We start from the raw sequence: 15942 nt of genomic DNA on the forward strand, positions 1-15942 counted from the left end.
GTCTGCAGGACGACCATGTGACCCACATTGTTTGATGTGACATCTTGTATAAAATGGAGTCGTTCAAGATGTTTTCTCTGTTCTTCTGTTGTCTCCGGCTTTGCCTCCAGCGACGCCTGATTTAAGTGCAGACATGAATAAATATCTCTGTTTTTTCCTCCATTTTCTGTGCACTTGTGCACGTCAATCCTAAGAATAAAAAATGTTTCAAAATTTCACTTTTGATTAGCAGGCTAAAGGACATCTGCCAGCATGTCGAGCTGAAAATCTGAGACAGTGGCTTTGCTTCCCGTACTGTATGTCTGTGTTTTTTCTGAACCATTTCTTTCATCTCCCAGTTACAGTGACAGTGAAGACAGCTATCAACTTTGAAGGCAAAAAAAAAACAAACAAAAAAAACGCCTAAGAAATAAACAATGTGAATTCTGGGTTGTTTTTTGTGGACTTTTTACATTTACTGGCACAAATCTATTTTACTTGGATTTTATGTGACAGGCCAACACAGAGCAGTGCACAATAATGACAAGAAAGAATAATTGGGTTTAGCATATTTTTTTACAATAATAATCATAAGTGGGGTTTTTTTTTACGAATTCAACCAACCCTCCCACCCACTTTCATACTTTATAAAATCATCTTTTGCAGCAATTACAACAGCAATTAGTATGTCTGTACAAGCCTTGCACGTCTATAGACTTGCAGAATAGCACAAGCTCAGTCAGATTAGACAGCATGAGTGAAAATTAGTTCTCCGGTTTTACCACAGAAAATTAATGTGATTTAGAGTTGAGCTGTGCTTTGACCTGAATCATTAACAATCTCTGCTCCTGTCCCAGAGCTACAACAGAGCTGCTCTGTTGATGACTTAGGTGGATGTTCATTTCTTATTGTTTCATAGCCTAGCCCTGATTTTAAACGTCTCCACAGCTTGACTTTACTTTGTCTCACTAACGCTGCTTATTCACTGATTTTCTCTAACAAACATCAAACTCTGACAAAAGAGCCTCTCTCAAAACATCTGGACTTATACTGAAATTACGCACAGTTGGACTTTGTTTACTAAGTACTTGATTTCTGAAGAGATTTGATTGTAATTAGGGCTATCAGATCAGGAGAGGCTGAATACGAACGCACACCTCAATTTTTTTATGTTTTTTATGGTTTTATGTTTTGAAACCTTTTCAAACCATGCATCACTTTTTTTCCACTTCTTATACATTACTTTATTTTGGCCTGTCAGAGAAAATCCCTAAACAACATTGAAATATGTGGTTTTGACATCACAAAATGTGAAAACAATATTCAAGACACAAAGAACTTAGTAGGTACCATAATCTCTGTCCAAGAATTTAGTTTTTCACATCATCAAATTTAAAGTTTTGACTCGTTTTACCGCATGAAACGAACGAATAAGGTGACTGTGGGTTCAGGTGTCTTGCAATTGAAGGTTGTGGGATCAATTCCTCCTTTCACATTTGTCCCTGCTTGGGCAAGGCACTAAGCTGCCTGCTAATCTGTGTATCTTGTATCATTGTGTTTTTGAGTGCGAATGGGCGAATGTGGCTCTTGTGTAAATCACTTATAGCAGTTAGTATGACTGGAAAACCGCTGTAAAAGTTCAGTCCATTTACCATTTTAAACAGGCTTTGCCTTTCTTTAATGGTAGAAATGCTGTAGAATATTATCTTATTGCAGTCTCTATGATTGAAAGTTACAGTTTTAGTTTACGATTGCTCATAAACATTAAGGATTAAAAATGAACCGTAACACCACAGCAACTTGATTTGTCTGCTTGGAATTGATTATTTTTTATATTTTTTTTAGTGCAACATAAACGAGAAAAAACACAGCAGGAGAAGGTGTTTATCCCCAGCTGCTCCTGTGTGTGTATGCTCACGTGATTAGTGTATGTGTGCTGGCTGTGCTTAGTGAGTCATCCATCGCCTGTTCCACCTGCGTCATCATGTTGTGTTTTATCCAAGCGAAGGAGACGTAGACACAAAGAGATTGGAGGAACCCGCCTTACGTCTGCTGCTGGGCGTTTTTATTTCACACTACAAGCACAGAGGCAACAAATGAAACGTTTATCTTTATGTCGAATACGTAGTAGAGATTCATGTGATTCATTTCTGCCACCTTGCTTGGCTTTATTCTCAAACGTCTTTAGTCAATACTATTAATAAAGTGTCTCCTTTAACTCTAATTCATTGCCTACACTTGAGTCACCTCAGTGCACAACAAAAAAAGTGTTTCTTCTGTCATAATATACTTTTATTACTATTGAAGATGACGTGCTTCTTCTTGCCAACATCAAAAAATTTTGCAATTTGGAGCTAAATTTACTCCATTTTTACAGCGCAATAAATAATTTGTAGTTCAGAAGTTATTTTCTTAAGATTAGGATTTATTAAATAAAACCTTTTGAACATTTTGATCATGTGTTTATCAAGCAGCATCATATCCATGTTTCATTATTCTTGATTGAACCAGAAACACCTCCAAGCTTTGGAGTATTTCTTCTCACCTCATTTCAGACGACTTTGAATTTTCAGATGAGATATTCCCTTTAACCATGTGTAAAAATATAGTAGTTTTGCTGTGCTTACACACAAATGTAAAATGTATAACATAATTTAAAAGCTTTTACCGAAAAGCATCAAATCTTAGCACTTTCCTACTATAATGTATTGAATATCACAGTTAAATATATTGTATTTCTATTTTTATCTTGACATGGATTAATAAAAGACCAATAGCAGTTTTATCTAGTTTTTTTTGTTTGTTTTCTGTTGAGCAACATGTGTTTCAGATCATTTTAGCTACTTTATCAGTTGGGCTACCTGTTTGTTAGTCATCCAGCATTCAGCTGCTTTACAAATATGCCCAACAGAGTCTGTTTTAGTGTGTGTGTGGGTGTGTGTGTGTTTGCTTGAATTTATCTTTCTTGTAAGTGTAACAAAAGTGTAGGAGTCTTCTTTCAGCCATCTGATCAGCAGTGTGCAGCAGTAGAGTGGGTAGGGGGAGCAGTGAGAGTAAGCAGAATACAAAATCAAAAATCACCGTATTCATTAAATGTTCATCATGTTTCACCTTGAAGGTGAAGGACAGGTTTGCTTTGGAGGTCAGCCTCTTGTCTCAGGTTTTTTTTTTTCTTCTCAGCCAAACAAATGTGCATAGCAGCAGGTTGTTTAAAAAGAATCATGGGCACAAGCTACATTATAAAGTTTTGAAAGTTAGCAGCCTCGTCTGTCACTTTCTGTTTCTTTTGTTTTGAGAAGCACCAATTCTAAAATCACTGATTCTTTGTTTTTGCTGCATGTGCTCGGTCTCATTTTCTGTGCTGTTTTAATGTAGTTAATGCATTTTATGGAAGCACTCTTGTTATTCTGTCAGAACGCACCCCCCTTTACAGAAGCATTCCCTAAAATGTGCAATTAACAATGCTTTCAAGAACCACTGAGCTAACAGCAAAGCAACTGAATAACAGAATCTCTTCCATAGTTTTAGTACAAGTCTACTTTGTTTTTGGCCATCTAAAGCCGCCAGCTGATCTGCTCTTTTCTGCTGCTCCTTTCTTTCTTTTTCCTCTCCTTTTTTTTCTCTTCTTTTCTCTTCCTTTCTCTCTTTCTATCTGTCGCTTTTGTGTGTGTGTCCGCCTGCCTGTCTTTAGGTTCAGATAGTGCACAAAAAGCTGGACTTCAGCCACGTCACCTCCCGCTGTGGCTCCAAGGACAATATCAAACATGTCCCTGGAGGTGGCAATGTAAGTACTGCTGGAGCCAAGGGCAAGACTCTGGATCGGTTGGACGCATTTGCATCTCTCCTTTTTTTTATATACATATTATGCACAACCCTCACAGCTTGCTTTAAAGCCAAATTTTCAAAGAGATCCATTCACTCTGATGCAGAATGGACATTCTGGATCCGTCGATCTTCGCTGATTGGGTCTGATCTAGAAACTATTGGAGTATCCATCAGAGTGAGGAGGAAATTGAGTTCAGCTATAAAGCCGCCTTCTTCTATATCAAACGTTTAAATGAAACTGATCATCTTCAAAGTAGCCTGGAATTGAAGCATTGTAATTAGCACATCAGTGGCCCCCACTGTTTGCACTTTTGATTGATTTTACTTTTGAGCGTCCACCCCTCCGGTTGTTCTTCCCATCTGCTTTAAACACCTGCTGCACTATCCCATTGCATCTCTTGGCTGCTCTCAACAACGGCTTTGCCAGCTAAGGCTTGTGAATAAAACACCGAAGGTTTTATTGTATTAATATATATAGCGAGGATTTATGTACCAAGTCAGTCTAAAGATTTAGCAAGGCTAATTTTCCCTCTGTTAGACTATCTACCTGCACATATTGTGTTCCATTTTACATTGATTTATATAAATGTGTGCATGTTGTGATCATTTGATGCCTGAAAAAGAAATCCGAGTGTCTAAAATAAATCCAAATCCCACGGGAGGCCCACATTTCCTACAGTACCATAAATAAAAAGCAGCAAATGCATCATGATAGACACTTTTGTGAGACATATAAAAACAAAAAAAGAACATGACAAATAAAGTATGTTCAAAATGTTTCACTATGAAATTTAAGCTGAATGGTATTCTCCTGCATTTTGCATACATACAGTAAAAGCATGATGCTGACACCTCAAAAAGTACATGGGTTTTGCTGTAAAGCTGAGCGAACGCTAAAGTGCTACGTTCTGCGCTGGATCTGGTGATTTAATGGGCAGCATTTTGATTTGTGTTCTCCTCCAGGTGCAAATCTTGAATAAGAAGGTTGACCTGAGCAAGGTGACCTCAAAATGTGGCTCCAAGGACAACATCAAACATAAGCCAGGTTCAACTTTAAACTCTTCTGTTTTTCCTCCCTTTAAACTATTAACTGCCTCCATTGTGCTCTCACGGCCACATTTGTTTTCCTGCTTCAGGCGGTGGTGACGTGAAGATCGAATCCCACAAGGTCAACATCAAGGCCAAGTCTAAGATCGGATCCCTGGACAACGTGGGACCAGGCAGCGAGCAGACAAATGGACACAAGGTTAAATTTAAACACAGTCTGCAGTGTTGTTTTTTTCATAGACAGCTAAGATTCTCTGGTCCTGCTGACTCACTGTGCTGCTACTGCCTACCGCCACTAGGTGGTGTGAGAGTTTGAGAGTTGGCTGTGAGAAAAACTTCTTTTTTTTTTTTTTTTTTTCTGCCCACCTGTCTGTGTGTGTCCTTGTGCTCATCTATATTTGGTCGCAGGAGGAAAAAACAGGAGAGAAGACATCTTCCCCCGCAAGTGGCGCTCCACAACAAACAACTGCACCGGCAGGCGCTGCTAAGGAGAACGGCATGAAGGAGCCCACACCTTCTCCTTTCGGAGGGGACGGTCTAAAGGAGCCCCTTAGCATAGACAAACGCATCGCTGAGAAAAGTGGGTGCCAAATCCTACACAGTGCTCATTTTGGCAAAATTGAAAAAGCTTATTTGTGATTTTAACTTTTCAGTTGTTGCTTTATCTGCCAAGCTTTATTCTTGCACCACACAGTAATGTGACAGATGGCCTACACTCAGAGGAAAGAGGAGATAACAGCAGACTTCTTGTTTGTGGTTAACAACCCAGAACAAGGGTGTGTTTGAACACAGAGCTGAATCCTCTACTGTAGTGCCTTTCAAAAATCTTCATACTCATTCATATTTTTCACTGTATATCATGGTGCAACCCCTAATGTCACTGTACATTGTTTTTATTTTATCTGTTAGGCCAGCAGAAAGTAGTGCATATATTTCTTTGCAAGATAGCTGAAACGTGATGGAATGGAGAGCACATATGATCAGCATTTTTCTGGTGTTGCTACTCATTCTGATTGGATTTAGGTCACGGCTTTAACTAGCGTGTTCCAGCACATGAATTTGGTTTGATCTAAACTAGAGCTGGAAAATATTTGCTAATGAGAATAGGTGAACTTTTTGTCCTGGAGGTTAGGTACCAGAAATGAGCTTTACTAGCATAGAGAACTCCTCCAAGTCGGTCAGATATTGCCTACTATCTTGGAACCAGTGAGGAGTGGTTTTGGTTGTGGTTGCAATTCAGAAACCAAATGTGAGCAATTTGAAAAACTATCTTGGTTTTAAAGCATATTAAGTTAAGGTATAATTGCAAATGCATCCCGGAGTTTACTTTTTTATGTTTTTTTTTTTTCTTTGAACAGACCTACGTGGTGTACGTGCTCTGCTGCAGTGATAAAAATAGCCAACAAATGAAATTATGAGGAGACCTTCAGAGTAAAGATTAACAGGTCTTTGAAGATAAATTACTCTTCATTACTGCAACAGGCCACCAGACTGTGAGATCAAAGACAGCAGGAATCTTCTACCTCATGCTGGTATCAGACTTAGCTTATTTGATTTATGGCTGCAGCATTATTTTTCCTTATTCAACCTTTATTTTACCAGGACAATCCCACTGAGATTAAAACCCTATTTTCAAGTGAGTCCTGGCCAAGACGCAGGACTTTACCTGCCAGTGCCTTTCTATTGACCCCGGTACCATAAAAAAATTAACTTTTTGACCTGCCATTTCAATGAAACTCCACGAAACAGCAGCAAACTATTATCTACAGACCATCTATCCAGTATTTTTTAAGCTTGTCGTTGCCATTTCATCATCTCTCCAGATTCTGTGTTTCTTGTGTTTTCTGAGTCTGTTGTTTTTGTTTTTCTGCAGACTGAGTCCCTGTGAGCTCCAGATAGTGGTGGGACATGCATGACGCTCACTGACCTGCCAATCAACTGACCAACAAAATTACCACGGCACAGTCACTTCCCTCTGGCCCGGCCCTTCACCTCACCCACTGCAGCATCGAATCAACCGACTGCCTCTCAGTCTTTCTCTGAGGTCCGCCTGCCAGTGTCCTCCTACCGACCCTGATCTTTGACCTCTAAAAGCACCCGAGCTGACATTTTTCCCCGTAACCTACAAAGAAGACCACTTGTTGTTTGTCTACACAGCTCTTTGTGGGGTTCCACCAGCTTAATATCTTGTAACCACAGATATAGTTAAGTTTTACCCCTGTTCACAAAATCTAACAACCCAGACACAGAAAATACCCTTAAGCAGAGTCACCTACTTCAAATATTGTTCAACCTATGAGTCTCAGTGCTGACTTTTCTCGGATCTCCTTGAAAAGCCCTCACCTTCCAAAACTCCACTGATGTTCTAACCGTGTCAGTAGAACTGTACTTCACTTCCAGTTCAGTCCTTCAGATGTCACTACGTCTCATCTAGTCATTCTTATTGGTATTCAACAGCTCACACTATTTAACCACACTCATTATCATATGGTTAATATGGTTTATTCAGTGAAAAAAATAACTGCAGTAATGTTTTTAACTCCGTATTAAAATTTTCCTGATAGACTTGGTAGAAGTGGTTGCAGAGTACACCATGGAGTTTTAATCAACTTAGAAGTGTTCAAAATAAAGTTCAAAATAAAGTTCAATAGCTTATCTAGTGTATTTTTGTCAGACGTAGGCGGCACATTAGGATGAAAGAAGCACCAAGAAACCAGCTTATGACCAGAATCAACCTGTTTTTCATTTTGATTGTCCACTATAAGTCGGAAATTTAAAAAATGGATCTTTTTCGCGAACATACCATATTTAACAACTTTCTTCAGTGTCAATCTTTTTACTAAGAGAAGAAAACTTAAAGTTAGCTATTTTCACTAGAGATATGTTTAAAACTGTAGTCAGAGGGATGTGGGAAGCTCTTTAAAGGGAATCTATATTTTCTATGACATGCCAAGATGTGTCTGCGTGTTATTCAGGTTGCGAGAGAGTGATACTTTTCAAGCAGATAACAGTAAGGCCGAACATATGTATTCATAGTTGCCGTGTTTTATTCTTTCAAGCTTTCAAACTCGCTCTTTCAGTTAGACATTAGAAAATGTGATTACCTCAAAGTAATGTTGAAAGAGGAAGGATGGAGAATGTTTGAAGCTTCTCTGAGTGGTCTTGGCTTTAAATTGATTATACTGTTGTAAGTTAGGGTTGTAACAGGAAGACCTAGTCCCTTTGATTGTTACTTTAGGTTGCTTCCTTTTAAATCAACAAACATAAAGGAATTGGTATACTGTGTACTTCCTTTAACAGTAATTGCAGACAGTATCTATCGTCTGGTTATGGAAAATGACCTGGCAGAATTGATGTTATGATCTAGAAAACAAAGACCAGAAGCTTTTCCAGTGGCTGTCACAAGCATGTGTTAACCGCAAATACGCAATATTTAGAATAATTCTTGTGCCAAGTTGTACACAAAGATGAGTACTGAACAGTCTGGATATAATGCTTATGAAGATGCAGCAATCTTTAGTTAACAGTCGTTGTTTTTTTTTTACCGTATTAAGCATTTAATAGAGGTTGGTCTAGTTCGGTACATTTGAAAAGGCAAAAAGAAAAACAGATCTCCCACGCCAGACTCATTTAAGCACTTCCAGACATTCAGACATACAGTATATATTACTCTGTTCAACACATCTTTCTGCCTTTCTACTCATGACGCTAACCTTTTTATAGTCCACCACACTTTCCTGCACTCCTGTGAGACAGCTGCTACTCTGAGACTTGTCTGGTCTACAATCATTAGAGAAAAGCAGGCATACGGTCCCTTTTTTTCCTTATGAATCTGTTGCCCCTCCTGGTTATGTGCATCACCAGATTTGAGGGTTGAAAGCCCTCGCTGTAGGCAATGAACCACTAACACACTCGCATATATATCTATAGGATAAGTTCGCACACACATACACATCGGTGTGCCTGAGCACCGAACAGTCACACACTAAAAGCCACCACTTTGTGGTTGGGTAGTTCACACTAACATACTAATATTGTTGCAACAATGGTTTGTTTCATTGTCATTGTTGCATATTTTCCACACTGGCTTCCCATGTTGCAGCGTCTCTGTATCTCTTTCCTCTTCCTGTGTCTTTCTCCAGCTTTCTGACAGCAATACAGTAACATTATAAATGAAGGCTTCTTGTCACCTGTGCATTTACGTGACACAAAGACAGAAAGAGGACAGAGAACTGCTGAAGTGAACAGAAGTTCAGAGTTAGGAGACAGTTAATCTATAGGAAGAGCTACCTAATAACTAATAACATAGCATTCATGTTTAAAACTTTATGGTCATTTAGGGGTTTTCCTGTACACAATAAAATCCCACCGCTTACAGTGAGACTCAGAGGAGCAGATCGTTAGGTTTCAAGTTTTCTGCTGCTCTTCTTAGGACATATTTTACCCTGACATTTGTATTGTAAATAGATGACAAAAAAAAGTTTTTTGTTACATTTTTTTTTTTTGTGCAGCATGTTTGATTTACGTTGGATGCCGTTTAAATATACAGAATGTTCTTAAATCATACAACGCTGGACAGCAGGAACTGCCCAGCTCTAAAATGCAGCAGTATTTTAGTTAAGCAGATCCCAGAACAGCTCGTATATTTGAAGTTTTCTTTCTAAAATACTTCTCATTTTAAAACTAGGAGAAGCTAAAAGCAGTTTTGTTCACATCGCCACATTTATTATACACATACATTGATGCTTTTTGGAGCAGCTGGCTGGGTTGTTTTAAACATATTCCCTTAAAGTAAATTGCTGTACATTATTTCTAGTGCAGGCTCCCCTCGACACTGTGATGTGGCTTTGATTTAGGCCAAAACATTTCCAAAATGTGCTACGCGTCACAAATCAAACATGAGTAGGCTGTGTCCTTCCTGCTCACAGTGATTTCAAGGTTGGGATGGTCTCTGGTGAATACACTGAGGGATTTGCGACATCTCTGTGGCGTACTGTAGTTGTCAGATGTGTGAAGTGTTACTACTGCATTCATCCTGTAGAGAGCGCTGCTTAGCCTCTTGAACACTGATAGTCTGGCTCTGTGACTTTACAAAAAAAGCTAACTGACAAACATCCCCCACCAGATTCCCCTATACTGTACTTATTTAAGCTAGCGCTCTGTTATTGTGTCTGGAACACTAAATATTATCAGCACCACATGGCTCGTGTAAAGGTTCCTTACAGGGAAAAAAAAAAGGTTTTGTGCACTTTGAACACAGTCTTGTTCATTTCTTGATGCACTCAAGTGATATAACTGTACTCAAGTTGCTTTACTGTATATTGGTAAAATCTTGTCAGCTGTGTACTGTACGTCTGTGCTTCTGGGAACAAAACCGTCTTGGTAGTTTAGTGAAACTTACGGTGATCAAAGAGCAAGTGATCAAATAGTCAACAGTTAAGTCTAGAAAACTTACGAACAACATATAGGCGTATTTATTATCGTATCGTTCCTTCCAAACAAATCCCTCGAGTTGCCTGAAAGCAACACACGTCACATGACACATGCGTGGATCATATGTGAAAATAATAATAATGTGAACCTTTCTTTTGTTTTTTTTTTGGTTTGGTTTGGTTTTTTTCTTTGCAGGCAGAATAACTGAAATATCAAAGCACTTTGATAGATGTAGGTGCTGGACTGTGTATAGAGGAATAGGAGAAAGTTGTAGTGTTGTTGTGTCTCAGTAGCTCATTGTAAGAGTGCGCCGTCATATGAGGAGATGAGCTGCTGTTTAGTGGATTTTAGTGGAACTTGGGTTATCGGTGTTGTGCTGCTGGCTTTGATAGTCAAACACTCAGCTCTCCAGGCTGCCCCGATGATATTCTTGTCGACATTCTCCGGGATTTACATTCTGGCCAAACTGCAAGGTCACATTTACTGACTGGAATCGTATATTTTTTATCTTCTGCTCAAAAGGCTCAATGAACTTTGAGCCACCTTTCTTTAATATAGTTTACACTAGGATAGACGTAACAACAAGATGGGTTAACAAAATGTACGTTATTAGCAGAAGATAGTAGCTTTCAAACTTTATTTACACGCATAAAAACTGTAAATACTAAGTTTTCCATGTGCTGCCAAACTGACAGACATGTTCAAAAAGTTGTGCACCAACACTTGGACTCAGTTTGGTTTGTTTGTAATGGAAAAATAAAAAAAAATGTTGTTTTTTGTTAATCTAATGTATTAGCACAACATGACTGGTTTAAGGGTACAGTCAATATGCATTTAATATGACTGCCTTACATTTAATGTTTGGCAATAGTTGCACTTAAAGAAAAACTGTTTATCTAAAATCTTTTATAAACAGAGTACTGCAATCACTTTTAATTAACATGTTGCTATAATGTTTAAAAGTGCAAAATGTAAGAAATACATTGTTATTAGCTTACAAGCTAATACAACTTAGCCTGGTTACTAAGTCTCTACCAAATTCAAACATTTTCTTCCTTATTTACATTAACTTTGTTTTGACTGATATCGTAAGAAATTGTTCAATAAATGACTTGGTCAAATCAAGGGAAATTGGGAATATAAAATCAATATTTTTCAAAAGCAGGAGTGTTTTTGTCATTTTATCTTTTATTAAATAAATAATCTCTACATATTTATTGCACCAGACCACTAAAAATCTAATTCTATATAATACTTATTTGTAATGTATAGCTTTCAAACTGATGTTATTATTGCCAAAATCTACAGTTGAGGTGATCAGGAATGGTCCATTAAATCTACCAAGATTATAAAGATTTAATAGAATTGCATTACTTATTATTCAGTACAGCATCACTTAGTGAAAGATGATATGGGAAGAAGTTAATGTTGCTTTGCAGCTTGGACAAAAGGTAATAACCGGATTCACTCTAATATCAACTCACAATGGTTCCGAGTAGCCTTTTAACAACACCCTTCCACTAGTATCTCACACTGTCCCTTGTACATAATCAACACTGTGTTTTTATCACCCCAGAAGTATTTAATTAAAGTTAAAAACAACAGAAAAATGAAAAAAAAAAATCTTACGTTTTAACGGGATGTTGTGGATGTTGCCAGTTGAACATACCTGTTCATGTAAACCTGCAACAGCTTAGCTCAATAAAAGTGTTATTGTACGGGTGAAAGCATAAGTAAGGAAACATACTTTTTTTCCTTTTTCAGAGTCTGCCTTTTTTCTCCAAGAAAAGGGCTGATGAAGTTTCAAGAATGTTTTTTAAAATGTGTTCAACACATCTGAATATATGTGTGAGGTTGTCTCTGTTCTGTTTTCAGAAGATCGATTAAACACGACGACACTAATTACTGGTTTCAGGAAGTAGTGACGTAATCGGTGTGAAATGCACCGACGCGTACTGGCCTGATCTGTCTGATGTCTACCACAACAGAGTGAGAGTAATGAAAACCAAACTTTGTGTTTTGGCATGTAGTATGGACTCATGTCCTGTATTAGACCTCCCCTGAACTAACACAGTGACATAACTACCAACACAGGACTAAGTTAGGGCAAGTCTTGGACCAAATTGTTTCATCACCGTCAACAGAATTATGAAAAAATCTAAACCTAAAGTCCACGTTAAAAAAAAATTAGAGGTGAAATTGACATGTAGCATAACTGAATACGTAGTGTGTTGGTAGATATGTACCTGGAGCCCCAACCTGTCTCAGTCCTACAGAGGTTTGTCAACACTCCAGTACTGAAAAAGAAGCTGATTGTTTTATCTTTTATTCCACTCACAGCAACCACTGGCTGGCTGCTCAGTAAAACCAAAAATCTGATTAAACATCAAAAGCAGAGCTTTCACTTCACACTAAAAGCTGTGCTTCGGTCCCCTGCTCATCCTTAAAAACCAACCACAGACTTCATATTTTTCAACAGCAGACAAAGGAGCCTTCCTTTCAGTACTGCTGAGTGGACACTCTGTAGCGTGTGCTGTATTATTGTTTAGAGCACAACACCGTTGCAAGAGCATGCAGGAGACAACAAACCAGCAGTTGGTTGTTAGAAGCATCCGTCCCATTAGATAGCTCTCATCTCCCCCTTCAATTCTGAATATTTGGTATGAAAGAGATGTTCATTGTGTTTAATTGTTAACTAGTGATGTGAATATTAATCATAAAATAAAAAAGATGGGCAAGAAAACTCAGTGTTGTTGCTTCATTATTTCGTGACAAACTGGGTTTTAAAGACGAATGTGCAATTAATAACATCTAGATATGTAGTGAAGGCATAAGGGCATAAAAATTGTTAGTGTTTTTAAACACTAAGGAATTTAATTTAAATACTTGAACTGTTTAAATTAAATTTAGTTTTTTGTAAGCAAGAATTCATAATAAAAATATACGATCAAATCATTGTGACCATACACGAATAAATTCACTGGAATATCTGATGAAGTTTATTTGTCAGATTAAAAGTGATTTAATGACATATTAGACATACTTTTTATTCAGTCCACATTTCTGTACTTAAAATGTTTTGATTGGTCTGATGTAATATTCTGATTTATATGTTTTCATGATGTTTCACTGTGAGATGAGTTACTGAAATAAATTAACTTTTAAATAATGTTGTACCTGTACAAGCAGATTCCAATTCAGTTAAATTTTATAAGAGAAGTGTCCATCCTTTAGAGCTGCTTTGGACTTTCTAAAACAAACAAAACAAATCTGACAAGATTCTATAAAGCTTGATGGCAAAAGTTATTATGCATTTAGGTAGTTTAGTTTTATACTCGGGTAAAACATCACATTTTGAGATGACAAGGTCTGATACTGCTACATGTTTGTACCATAAGTAAAGTTACTGATTTTTAACTTGGGATTTTCTCTTTATACAAGACATTTGTCAGGCCTTTTAAAATTATTTCTCAGTGTTTTAGATAAACACCACTATTACAATAAAATACTTACCCAAAAGAATCCTTGCATTCACAGTCATAACTTCGTGCCACGTGTTTAATCTGCAAAGAGGCGCTTTGGAGAAAACTAGCGAAGAAGCTGATGAGATGCAGGTGTGTTGGGGAAACTGCGCCATCTTTCGGTCAAACATGGAACTAGCGGATGTGAAGATGGACGCATATGGTAGGTCTGAATTTTGGGGGTTGTTGTAGACACTGTACTTATTCAGCTGTAGATACTTTTTGAAATAATGATGTAGTTGTTGGAGTGAAGGCCGAATAGATTTACTTTATGTGATTCAAAGGCGCCGGCTAACACTTGAAGCCGTGTTAGCCGTTACTAGCTTGTGCAATAAAACTGTAGTGTATTTTAACGTCCAGAAATTTAGTCCAAACTTCTAGAGTGAACTTGCTGTTTTTCCACCAGATACATTAAAACAAAACAGGGAGGAAATTGACTTGCAGTGCTTTTCGTGCAGAAACGTGATGTTCCGCACATTTAGCTACAACACTTTTGACACGAAGCTGAAGTTGGTTTCCGATTGCAGCTTCCGATTCGGGGGAATGGCTTAACCCTTTCATGCATAGTGGTCACCAGTGATGGGATTTTCGGCTCCTTTTCGAGATGCGGCTATAATGGCTCTTCTTACTGTGGAGAGCCCGCTCTTTCGGCTCCCAAACGGCTCCCCATATATATTTTTGACGTTATTAATTAATTAATAGCTTAAACCTAATTTTATAATATTTTGTTTCATTATTGACATTGTTAAGCACTTATGATGAGTACAACTGGTGCATAACAATGCCTTATAAATAAACCTTTTATTATAACCAGTTAAATTATCACAAAATTGCACCACTTCCACAAAAATAACTTAAAATAAATTAAACAGTTAAATATAAATACAAACACTCACCACAATATGAAAAAAGCAGCTTCATAACAGAAAAGGTGCCACAATACAAATATCAAATAATATTCAGTGTTATGTGTGATTGGTCAGATGTGTGGAGCACAGGCTTGACATGAGGGCAGTGGACCGACCAAGGGAAAAAAACTCTCCGCTCTAGCACTGGCAAAAGAGCAAAACACGCAAGGAGAGGGAGAAGGGGGGGAGAGACAGCGAGGCACCGCAGGACAAAAAAAAACGATGTGGGGAAAAACGATCGGCTCTGGCACTTGCAGAGCACAAGCACGACAGGGAGGCGGAGAGACAGCGATATACTGTAGAAAAAAACCCGGCTCCCAAATAGGATCCTAAAACGGCTCCCATTGTGGAGCCGGTTCCAATCGTTCACTTCAAAGAGCCGGCTCTTAGAGCCGGTTCGTTAGCGACCGACACATCACTAGTGGTCACTACAGTGGACAGCTATCTAAAAGCCATTTTCTTGTGCTTCCTGTGGATTTTTATGTTATAAATGCACACAGACCACTGAAGTGGACACTAATGCATCATAAAATATACCATCAACTACTGGCCATCAGCTGCAAATGCAAGAAATTATTTTTGTTAAATACAATATGGCCGACAGACAAAAAAGCATGAGAACCGACCCGGTCCCTCCTTCTACTGTAGACGACTCTTGCACGTAAAAAAAATATTGTGACATCAGATAACCCCTAAGGAACAATACTACTGATGTATTTTTCAAATAACAACTTTGTATTTGGAGAAAATTACAATTGATCACATAAAAAAAAGAAAATTAAAAAAATATATTTTTACAAAAAAATTTTCCTACCTTTTTTTATGCCTTAAGAAAAAAAATTTTAAAAATGGAAAAAAAATTCTGACACAAAGGATCATTCATGCATGAAAGGGTTAAGGGCGAGTCCACCTAATTTTTCCACCACCTTCTACACATTTCATCTACTCTAGTTGAAAAGCTACACATAGACTTTTCAAACCTGGACTAGGTTATTGTCAACTAATAGCAGAATATTTAAAACCAAGTTTGTGATTTGTGAAGCCTTAAACTCATTTCAATAAACAATTCAGCACTTTTGATGCAACTGGAATTGCTCCAGTTCCACAACTAGGAAAAAAAGGATAAATGCTTTGAAACGGTTTGTGTTTTAAAATTGAACAAATTTGAAAATATTTTTCTTACCATATTTATAACATGCTAACAAATGACAAACTATTTGTTAGCATGT

The 15942-nt window shown here is 37.8% G+C and overlaps 1 protein-coding gene across 7 annotated transcripts in view; it reads left to right on the forward strand.

Annotated features, from left to right (window-relative positions):
• The window catches only part of LOC114146419 (microtubule-associated protein 4-like), an 85312-nt gene extending 72285 nt beyond the window's left edge, over window positions 1-13027 (forward strand). For 6 of the 7 annotated variants that reach the window (XM_028020426.1, XM_028020430.1, XM_028020432.1 and 3 more), the window contains 5 exons: window positions 3671-3763; window positions 4768-4849; window positions 4941-5050; window positions 5260-5431; window positions 6725-13027. In XM_028020426.1, coding sequence (XP_027876227.1) covers window positions 3671-3763; window positions 4768-4849; window positions 4941-5050; window positions 5260-5431; window positions 6725-6729 — 462 coding nt within the window. In that variant the 3' untranslated portion in view covers window positions 6730-13027. The remainder of the gene's footprint in view (window positions 1-3670; window positions 3764-4767; window positions 4850-4940; window positions 5051-5259; window positions 5432-6724) is intronic. The other variant, XM_028020429.1, reaches the window with a different exon arrangement.
• The last annotated feature ends 2915 nt before the right edge of the window (window positions 13028-15942 follow it).

Source organism: Xiphophorus couchianus, chromosome 6, assembly GCF_001444195.1.
Source record: "Xiphophorus couchianus chromosome 6, X_couchianus-1.0, whole genome shotgun sequence".
NCBI lineage: Eukaryota > Metazoa > Chordata > Actinopteri > Cyprinodontiformes > Poeciliidae > Xiphophorus > Xiphophorus couchianus.